Source organism: Haemaphysalis longicornis, unplaced genomic scaffold (genome assembly GCF_048455015.1).
Source record: "Haemaphysalis longicornis isolate Haplotype H1 unplaced genomic scaffold, Haemaphysalis longicornis Haplotype H1 scaffold_512, whole genome shotgun sequence".
NCBI lineage: Eukaryota > Metazoa > Arthropoda > Arachnida > Ixodida > Ixodidae > Haemaphysalis > Haemaphysalis longicornis.
The window spans coordinates 107,696-118,964 of record NW_027526387.1 but is presented as its reverse complement, the minus strand read 5'-3'; the positions used below and the strand labels follow the sequence as shown (position 1 = coordinate 118,964).

General features: G+C 47.8%; 1 protein-coding gene across 1 annotated transcript; it reads left to right on the top strand.

Moving 5' to 3' along the window:
• Positions 1 to 1,282: 1,282 nt before the first annotated feature.
• On the top strand, positions 1,283 to 9,491 carry LOC144140830 (uncharacterized). The gene is made up of 4 exons (XM_077672338.1): positions 1,283 to 1,319; positions 3,375 to 3,503; positions 3,987 to 4,061; positions 9,415 to 9,491. Exons 1-4 carry the CDS (start codon positions 1,283 to 1,285, stop codon positions 9,489 to 9,491), a joined length of 318 nt encoding a protein of 105 aa, XP_077528464.1.
• The last annotated feature ends 1,778 nt before the right edge of the window (positions 9,492 to 11,269 follow it).

Genomic DNA, 11,269 nt, shown 5'->3' with positions numbered 1-11,269 from the left:
CGAGTGTTCAGTTTAGTAATGGCTTCACAGATTTCAGCTTTGGTAATAGGCCGGTCCATTTGGGGATTGTGATTACCAGCATATGGGTCTGCTGACTCCTGAGGGGCTTCTTGTATGTAAAGCTCCTGCAGTTTCTGCAGTAAAGTAGATCCCTTTCCTTCATGGGCATGTAGGATGGTCAGAAGGTTGCCACGCTGGGTTACCCGCCTTCCGTCCGGGTTCAGAAGGCTGCGGATGGTGTGCCATGTTTTAGGCGTATTCACACAGAAACAATAAACAGGACGAATAAAAAGACAGTCCGGGCTTCAAATATACAACGGCCAGTCCCTGAAACAAAATTTACAACCGACCATTTTTAAATCCGATGCTCCCTTTTTGAAGAATTCACGCTATTTTATTCATGCCCACAAATGATACCAGCGCAAATGAAGTACACTAAAATTAATATGGAGCAAAACAAGGAACATGGAGAGAGCGTTACGCCGAAAGGTTACCGGAGTTCCTTTCTCAAAAGCAGTTCACTGCTGCCAAACCACCTCTTGGAAAGTCAATTAAACTGTTACCAGTTTTCCGTGATAAAATCTCGCTTACCTGTTCACCCCACGTCACGGCACTTCCAGGGACTCTATTCAATTACATCAAAAAACTGATCAACTGACGTATGCCGCTGCAGCTGCTGTAACCCTCAATCCCTCTGGCATCCGTTGTTGCATTGTGTTAGGGCATTGGTCCTATAATTGTTGGATGCATAACCTTTCCCAAGGATGAGGGGAGTTTCAATTTCGGTAGGTGAGCTTATAGCTTAAAGAAAAACGACCAGACCGATATTTTCTGACTCATTCTAAAGACAACAAACGGCAAAGACATGCCGCCGTCCTGATATGACCATCTCGTACGTTCCTGTGAAGCGCGGCACCGCGTCCTTACCTTTTGTCAGAGGTTGCAATCCAGAACGAGTTATGTACGGCTATCGCCCCAGCATTGTCTGGGAGGCCCATACTGGACACTGAACCCTGTATTCCGGACAACTTTCTTTTACACTCACAAGTACTGGGTAACAGTCACTGGAATGGTAACGTTTTAGGCGATTATTTGCTTGTTACACTGCGGAGCATTGTCCCCGAAACAATGACTTTCAATTCACGTGCGCGACTTCATTCCTGAAACAGGTTCATAGGTCAGTGGTCACAACGGCGTACGAACGTATAAAAACATTTACTGTGCACTGGTGAGGCATGTCTATTTGCTGCGCCCGGCTAGCATCAGAGAAGTGTCCGTAACCATGAAGATCTCCGCTACGCTCACACTCCTCTCCATGGGTAAGTTGAATCCGCAATTTCTTCCTCTCTGGACGAAGTATTTGCTCCAAACAGGTTTAAGTAGCCACAAACAAGTAAAAAGTGTTAACAAAATTGGAGTCTTACAGGGAAATCATTAGTACAAGAAATCGCTTTGCAACCGTCGTCGTTTTTTACAAGATCGTGACTGATGTACCAGAACAATACGATACAATGGCCTGCATGTGCCAACCATCCGTCCCTTATGCCATTCTTTTCAAAATGCAGAACATACAGAATTACCTGTAATTTATGTGAACTCGCGAGACCCACTCTGAAGGTATGCATGTGTATGTGTGTGTCTAGGCTATACTTCGGAAATATCAAATAACATACAAGAATGGTTTTAGAGCCGAACTCCTCCATTTACAGCGTTGAGAAGTGGATATGAATGGTGCGAACGTCTATGAGGTCAATGTGTCATCGGAAGGAAAGCGACAATCTACGTGCTTGCACAGTGGGCGAAATGAAAATGTAAGCCGTACGTAGCTCCCCAAACCTATAGCAAACATTGTCAGTGCGCTAAAAAGACAGCCTCCAAGACAGCGAACGCTGCCACCATAAAATGAAGACAAATGAAGTTCTCTCTTGTGGTTCGGACATTACAGCATCGGTTAGAGTAGTATGCTTGTTCTCTCCAGTTGGCGGCAATCGACTAGTAATAATATGACAGGATCGTGGAACGTGTGAGCCAATCTCCAGTTCTGAAATTTTACCTCTCGAAGGGCATTCTGTACGCCAATAAATCAACCAATAAAATTCTTAGCAGCAACACTCACAACATGGACGTCGTGGTTAAGCAGAAACTGGAATCCAGCTCATTTGCTATCTTGCAATAAGATATAACACAGCACAAAGCTACAACAGTGGCAACAGTGACATAAAGCAACAGTGACATATTTACATCCGCGTCCGAACAAATATAGCGACGATGAAGCCATTGACTACTGGCGACCAAATAAAACCATCTTCAAAATTATAATGGCTCCAATGACGCAAAAATAATAATAACGGCGCTAAGAAACACCACGGGCCGAAGATTTCTATTCAAAAGCAAAAACTTCCTTCCAGCTTCATTTTTCCTCCCTCAAGTACAAACGAAATCTCTCCCCAGTTGGGAATTATGGAACTGTAACGTGTGGGTACGTTCAGTAATAATGTGAAGCATCGCAAAACGTCTGAAGCAATGCCCAGTTCTATCATTGTATCTTTTGACGTGCATTCCTTACACCACTGAAAAAACTTGAAATTCTTGGCAGCAACACTCCGAACATGCACGCCGTCGGAAAGGGGGCAAATATAATCGAGCACATTTACTCGGTGCTATCTTGCAATAAGATATAACACAGCGTAAAGTTGTTCCTTGATGAAGAATTGCCACAGTGCCATGTTTATATCCGCTTTCGGGAAACGACAGTGGCGATGGGGCCATCTACTCCTGCCGACATAATAAAAGTGGCTTCAAAATTATAATACGCCCAAAGCCGCAAAAAAGCAATACCTCAGGCCGAAGATCTTTATTTGAAAGCGAAATTAGGTTGAGCTCGAAGCTATGGTTTGTTCTTTTTTTTTTTTCTTTTCTCAAATCTGACGTGATGCAAATTGCGTACCTGAGTTTGCTTAGGGGCGCTGTGGAATCATAAGGCGCAACCAAGTACGAAGGAATCCCCCTTTCGTGCAGCAGGCATTCTAATGCCTAGTATACACCGTATATTCAATCACTCTTAGGAATCCGTGCATATGCAGCTTGTAAACCCAGCAGCAAAGATAACGTATCATGCATGTAAGAACGTGTGCTTCATTCGTATTTGTTGTATCCCACGCTAAATTTACATAACATTAGATCATGCTGCCTTCAATCAGTAGTAGTGCTGCTTTCTTTCTCTGTGCACCTTCTGCTGCTTGCGTATTTTAATGGCTCGCACAGTGCTTCTAATCCTTAAATTCCTCTGGTTGGACAAACACGGCAAAAACCCTGATGTCCCTAATGTTAAGTCGTTCTAACACACTTTTCCCCCTCCCTTTTTTGCGTTGCAGCCCACGTTTCCAGTGCCGCAATGGCAATTGGAAAATCTACCGAGATAAACTCTCTCGCTGCTGCTGTCGGAGCTGGGCAACAGGTTACGGCATTTCCTGGCCCCCCTACCTCGTCAGTGCTGACCGGAGGTTCACAGTCAGTAACAACGGCAGTTCCATCTACCACAAATCCTGTTGGGTCTACCACAGTCAGTCAAGGAATGACCACTCACCAGAGAACTGGAATGCAAATAAATCGTGGCTTCCCTGGTGGTGGTCGCAGAAACCCCTCTATCCCAGGAGCCTATCCTGGATACGATTTCCCTGGCTTCAGCAGGGGAGATTACCACGGCTACATCAGATGGGCTCACCCTGGATCAAGTGCAGGTCTTTCTCCCGGGTTCTTTCCCCCGACTCGTCGCGGATTCATTGGCCTATTTTACCCTGGCCTTCTGGAAGCAGTTCGTCATGGCCTTTTCAGAAGAGCGCTTTCAAGATACTTCAGTGAAGTTCGTCCTGGCCTCTTGGGAAGCCTCTATGGCTCTCGCTTATTTGGCTATAATGCTCGCTATCCGTACCAAGCATCGGTCTCAGACTGGCTACGAGCTGAGTACCCGAGTGCTTCCATGCCAGTTTCGACACAAAATCAAATTGGATCCGCAGCAGTAAGGCAAAGTGGAGTAGTTGCTTCAGGCGTAGGTGGATCAGGTAAGCCATAATCCCATCTAAACTTTGTTTGGGACCCGTAAGAATTGTTTTGCACAAGTATTTCGGTGACCGAACCAGTGCTGAATTTACTGCGTATCCAGAGTCACTTGCCTTCTGAAGCTGTGAAGCCCATACCAATGCAACAGCTCTCAAGAAGATATTAGACACAAAACTATAATATGGAATCTAGGTTTTGGGTTACTTCGCTAATTAGCACATCAGTCCTCACCGCTAAAAATTGCTCTTGATGATAAATAAACTCCTCAAGCTAGCATATTTAGTTGTAAGGCCCATTGCTTACTTTTTTTCTTAGGCACGCCACATTTTGCTGCTATGGCAGAATGAGCTGATTGGGTGAATTTACTGAGATCTTTAGTAAACAGCGGGGTGCAAATAAAAAACAAGGTTCCTGTGGAGTGTCAGACGCTGTAACTGGCAACGTAAATAATATACCTTAGAACTTTAGATCCTACAAGTTCAGAATGCGTACAGAACTAGAAGCGATTACTTCCTTGGCTACATTTGTTTGCACTTATTAAATTGAATTCTGTTTTTGCACAAGAGATGTGACCCTATCATTTCTGCTTTACAGCTGTCATTTCGGATCAACAGCAGAGTTCTGTGCAGGCTCAGTCTCTCGTCCACCTCCAGCGTCATGGGGCTGAGTAATGTCATGTGGCAAGCGTCGCACAGCTGTTAAATACAATAGAATATAAATAAACAATAAATCGTAAAAACCCCCAATTTTGTCTTTCTGCACTGGCTTTACTGATAATTACCCCATAGAATGGTCATCAATGAATGAATAAAATTTATAAGTAGCACAGAGAAATAAACACAGAAATTTCAAAGCGCTCCCGCCCTGAGAATGTGGATGACCTGTGGAACTGCAAATATCACTGTAAGGAAAGTTATTCAAATACTACCTTGCATAACAAATTGGCCCTTATTAAGAACTGTCGCAAGAGAGAGAGAGAGAGAGAGAGCAGGTTTGCGTTCTTTGTATTACATGCTGATTGGCATACTAGGATTTAATCACGAATGATGGTCCAGCCGAGACATTTTTTAATAATTTCATATCGAGAGAGAGAGAGAGAGAGAACAACATTTATTGAAAGCCTGCAATTAGGAGCGAGCCCCGTAGGGGCGAGCCTCTAAGACGCGGCCATGACGTCGTGCCGGCGTGCTCTTTCTGCCGCTGCCAGACCGCACGCCCCGAGTTCCGAGAGGCGTCCCGTACCCGTGGGTGCGATCCTAGGCAGCTGGCGTTCGAGAGCCGCCTGCACTTGCTGGACGGCCAGGTGTTGGGTGCTGTAGTCCGACGAGGTCATCGCGTTCGTAATGTTTGGGGGAAGCTGCGTTTGTGTGGCAGCCTCCCGCGGGTTCAGTTCGCAGTTTCACAGGATGTGGGCTGTAGTTGCTTTGGCACTCGCGCACAATCGGCACACATCTGTCTCGTATACTTCGGGGCACACATGTACACCTAGCACCGGGGTTAGAAGGGACCCTGTCTGTAACTGTCGATATGTCACCGCTTCCTCGCGTGAACGTTTCGGATGAGGCGGGGGTCGCCGTCTTCGATTGTTGGGAAAGTATTGGAACACGTGTTACTAAACCGATGGCAGCGGTACCTAGAGAGCTCCGAACTCTACCCTAATACAATCATAGGATTCAGGGCGAAGCTCAGCACGCAGGACGATATGCTCCAGCTCAAACATGCCATCATTGATGACCCAACCCGCACCCTCGACAATAGAGCGGTACTGGGGCTAGATCTGCAAAGTGCCTTCGACAAGCTACGGCACGGAGCTATCCTGGCTCAGGTATCCCACCTGAACATGGGTCGCCGCACATACGCTTACATCAAGGACTTTCTGACGGGACGTACCACTACTATCCACGCTGGAGACCTACAACTTCCACAGAAGCAACTAGGTAGCGTTGGCACCCCGCAAGGCTCGGTGATCTCTCCGCTCCTCTTCAATATGGTGATGATCGGGGTGGCCAACCAGCTTGCCCGAGTGCCCGGCGTCGGCCATACGATCTATGCTGATGACATTACGCTATGGGTCGCCGGAGGAAGCGACGGCCACATTGAAACCACGCTACCAGCGGCAGTAACGGCAATCGAGTCACAACTACAAGATACGGGCCTCGTATGCTCCCCATCCAAATCGGAGCTGCTCGTCATACCTCCAAGACGTGCCCGCGCAAAGGCTTCGGCACCGGCTAACATCACCATACGCACGGCGAACGGCAGCACGATCCCCCACGTCAAGACTCTGCGAGTCCTGGGCCTGCTCCTCGACAGTCAACGAAGCAACTGCGCCACGGTCACCAAGATCACTACCAAGGTAGCGGCGGCCATGCGACTCATCAGACGAGTGGCCCCCCGCAAGGCAGGCATGAAGGAAGACAGTCTCACCAGACTCGTCCAGTCCTTCGCCGTCAGTCATATCGCTTATGTAGCAGCGTTTCACAACTGGACAGCCGCAAAACGCTCCAAGCTGGACGCGGCCATTCGGAAAGCCTACAAGGCAGCGCTCGGCTTGCTACAGTGTACAAGCACCGACAAGCTCCTCGAGATAGGCATCCACAACACTTAGGAGAGATTATAGAAGCCCTGAGTACAGCACAACACGAACTCTTGTCCCAAACATGCACCGGACGGTCTATCCTGCGAGCAATCGGCGCGACTCCCTCGCCACCCACCCAACAGACACCGTTGCACTACCAGAGGCAACAACGAGACGGCTTACCGTAAGCCCGATCCCGAAGCAGATGCATCCGGAACACAATAGCGAACGGCGGCTTGCAAGGGCCCGAGCGCTCACGACCCTATATGCCAATGACAACGGAGCCACATACGTCGACTCAGCGGTCTAACCACATCGACCAGGGACCTACGTAGCGGTAGTGGTGGACGCCATCACTGGCGACACTCGCAGTGCGGGCAGCTTCACCGCAGCGGACTCACACCAAGCGGAAGAAATGGCCATCGCATTGGCCATAACAGACCCCAAGTGTACTACAGTGATCAGTGATTCGCAAACCGCAGTGCTCCGTTACGCCACAAACAACGTGTGTGCCAGTGCAGTGAAAGTGATCAGTACCGCGAAATCTACAGACACCCCAGTAACTCTCCGATGGTTCCCCGCACACATGGGGTCCCTACATCTCGGAACGGGTCTCGCCAACCGCAACGAGACGGCCGATGCCGCTGCGCGCGCGCTCACACATCGCGCGGCGGCCAACGGCTCGGCCACGTCTCCAGAACGGTACGAGCCTCCCGAGTGCACCCCCCTCACGAGCTATGGGGACATTCTGCTGTGGTATAGAACTAATCGAATTTCATATCGATGCATCTGCACTGCAGGGCGATTGGTTGGTCAAGATCCGTGTTGCACGCGCACCAAATATTCCCAACACAAAACCCCTAAACCTCTCCCGGTGATTTCATCCCTACTGAACTCACTGACTACGACAACAGCGGCGGTGACATTGCAACTAACCCACGCAAATTGAGGAACCGTGAGCCTTGAAACATTCTCGTAGCGCCACCTAACGCCGTGTGTAGTATGTGAGGGCGGCGTTATGTTGTGTTGAGTAGGGTCTTAGCTTCTTTTTTGCTGTACCAGGTTTTAGTATATGCTTTACTGGTTTGCTTTTCTCCACATAGATGACGGCATCAGTATTTCTCGGAGCCTCGGGAGGGTTCTGGCGCAAACACAACAAATTTATGAAAACCTTGTCATATGAAGTTCGGTTATAAGAGCGCTAATTCACCTGACATCTGTCACATCATAACTATTTTAAGTGTAGAGCATTTCAGGGCGTCGTCTTGCCGTCGTAGCTAGCTCGCTGGACCCAAGTAGAGCCACACGGCATTCCGTCGTATTGGCTGTCGTAGCGGAGTAACCCAGAGGCTTCGAAAGCCAAGTCGTTTATATAGTCATAGGCGTTCGAAACTCCTGAACCGCTGGCGCTTGTCACTAAATCCCCCCGTTGTTTAACGCAAAGAAAACTGTAGGTACATTTCAGGCAAACTATGCGTAATTTACCGGCAGCACCCGGGTACATTTAGTTAGGAAGGCTCGTTGGGTTGCTTTTTATGATAATAAGCAAAAAAAGTGGCAGTGCAACGCCGGCACGTGCGGGAGGAAAAACAAGCACGAAAATAACAGAACTCGCGCTGGCGCAGTTTCGAGCAAGGGGCGCGCGAGCACTGCGAATGCGGGAAATTCGAATTGCATTTGGTGGTAGCAGTGAGCGGATAACGGCGCTTCAGCCCATTATGGCGAATCACTGCTCTGCACTTCCGACAGCTTTCACACTGAGTGGAAAGGCTTTAATTTTTACTATATTACCAGGCTTTTCGTCAAGGCGCGTTGGCTAAGCCGACACAACGACGACACGATTGCGACGCCAACTTCCGAGTTGGCAGACCGCATTGTCACGTGACGCCGACGGCGACACGAACACGTCGGCCTATCGAAAGGCCCTGTGGTGTGACTCGCTCGCTGACCAAACACGCCGACAATGGCGATCGGTCGAGCGGTCGTCGGGAATCGATCTAGAAGCGAAAGCTGCACACCGACAACATTCGTGCCGTAAGGAATGCGCCTCTTTTCTGTTAGTTCCTACAGTGTAATAAACATAGTAAGGTCCATGAAGTTCATACAGCTCAACACATGCGATCCGTATTTCGGCTTAACACGCTTCGGCCGTTCGCTTTGGCGACAAATCGTTTCCCGGAGTTGCAAACTTCATATTCGTGTGCGACCAGCAACCCTTCTAGAAAATATAAGCTCAGTATAGAGCAGGAGGGGAGTTATGCAAGGTTTAATAGTTAGTAAGGAATGAATATCGACCAAAGCTTTTAGCGTAAATAGCAAAACAAAAGTACGGCGGGCATTATTCCCTCAGGTTGAATTCGTGTCGCAGCCGAAACAGTGCGGTTGCTGGAGGTCAGCTATGGTGGGGGTTTTATGGAACCTTACTGCGCGACTGTTATTCAAGAAATGTTCAGTTAACCATCCAGGAATTCTTGAAAGCAGATAGAAAACATTGACGTGACACAAAGGGTCTTAATGTAGTATACAGGTTATTTCCGCGCAATTTCCAGTTATCGCAATTTCCCGTTGCTCCTATGAAGTGTCGGGCGCCGTTATTAGCGCTGTAAATTATTATGCTTCATTTTTTTAAGCCCTGCATGTAAGTTTCGAATAAGTGCAAAGCTTCAACCGATGCTTCCATTGGCTACGGTTGTTCGCACTTGCTGATAGCCTATTGATTTGCATTCTATTTTTGCGCATTCTGAGAAAGATGTGAACTTACCATTTCTGTCTTACAGCCGTACTTTCAGGTGGACAGCAGAATCTTGTGCAGGCCCAGTCCCGCGTTGGCCTCCCGCGTCTTCGCGCCGAGTAGTGTCATCCGACAAGGATTCCACAAAAGTTAAATAGGACAGAAGTTCAATAAACATTAAACCGGAAATTCCCGCGAATTTGTCTTCCTGGACTGGTTTTGCTGATTATTAACCTATATAATGGACACCCTTGAATGTATACACAGCGCAATAGACCACACAGACATAAAAACAAAGATATCATAGTCCTCCCGCCCTGCGCATGGGGATGACCAGCGCCGCTCTAAATATCACTTAAAGAAATATTGTTGCAAACATTTTTATAAATAAATGATTGTCGCTTCGTAACGATGATCACGATGGATGTGTGCCTGTTATGTTATAATACACTCATCGGCATACTCAAAACTTCCGACACATTTTTGGATAATGTCAAATCGATGCACGCAGATCTATGGGCGGTCAGTTGGTCTGGCACGGTGTTACATCGCACACCCAATATCCCCAACACAAAAATGCCTAAAGATCTCCCGGTGATTTTACCCCATTGAAATCACTGACTACGACCACAGGGGCAGTATCATCGGAACTAACCCAAGCCAACTGAGAAGGCGTGTACCGTTCAACATCGCCGCAGCGCCTCGGAACGCCATCTGTGTTATGGGGCCCTATTCTCGACTGCACAAATTGCCGGCAATTCGCCATGTTATTCGCTTGTATCCATGCTTGTCTCCGCCTTGGTCTCCGCTCTGTCGAAGACGCCGAGGACTCCGTACCGCTTCCGAGCACGAGCGAAGCCGTCGCTGCCATGGCCCTGCTAGGCGATACTGCAGTACCCTTGAGGTCTTGTGCTTGTCGACTGTTTAGATACCGTGGAGCAAGCAGTCTCCAGCAACGCGTTGCGCTCCAAGAAGCAGGCTACACTTACGCAGTTCGTTCGCCCCAATAGATGATTGTTTTCTTTCCGAGAAAGTGTAGTATCAATAGTGAACTGCAGGGTGGTAAAAGCTCAGCGTTAGCTGGTGACTCCGCCTGCAAGGTTGCTCCCATGTACGTTTCTTTTTGCTTCACTTTTTATATCGAATTTCTTCTATATCGAACTATTTTACAATCATCGCGCTGTTAGATATACGCGGGCTTTACTATATAATTTGTTTCGGTAGGAAACATGCTTTAAACATCGTGCATGCGAAACTGCGCCTGCTGCAAATTCGCGGACATTTCGCGGCGCCAAAAGCCGGGGAAATTTTTTGCCCTATTTTGCTTGAATTTTGCGACAAAAACGGCCTCCATTTTCAGGCTGTTACGTAGCATTAAGTCACTTTTACGCAGGCTGAAGTTGCCAATGCATAACGTAACCCTTCCCGCCAACTGTTTATATTACGTCATACCTTCTCAGCCAATCACAGAGATGGCGTGTATAACAGTCATTATTGTTGTTGAATAGCAAAGACAGGCCTACGTTGTCATGTCTAGTGCTTTTAGTCTGGTTTTTCATTGCCTGCCAAGATAAATACGCCTTCAGTAAAGAGAAATAAGGCAAACTTTAGAACTGGTGCCCGTAAACGTCATAAAACGTCAAAATGCCGACAGCCCACCATCAAAATGCCGACAGCCCACCAACAAATCTATGGAAAAGTTATTATATATACAGTTCCACTGTGAGCTAAGGGCATAGGATATTGGGAGCGTTAAGGAACTCGCTTCCGCTACGCCACAATTGTTAGTCCCCAACAAAGTAAAACCGTCAAGCCGGGTAAAGTAATGCAAACTGTTAAGCCGTGTAAAGTGATGCAAGCCGTCAAGACGTGTAAAGTAACGTCAAGTAATGCAGGCGGAG

Coding starts and splice junctions, on each gene's coding strand:
- LOC144140830 (XM_077672338.1), top strand. CDS start 1,283: ATGAAGATCTCCGCTACGCTCACACTCCTCTCCATGG. Junction 1,320..3,374: donor GCTCACACTCCTCTCCATGG/GTAAGTTGAATC, acceptor TTTGCGTTGCAG/CCCACGTTTCCAGTGCCGCA. Junction 3,504..3,986: donor CTCGTCAGTGCTGACCGGAG/GTTCACAGTCAG, acceptor CTTCCATGCCAG/TTTCGACACAAAATCAAATT.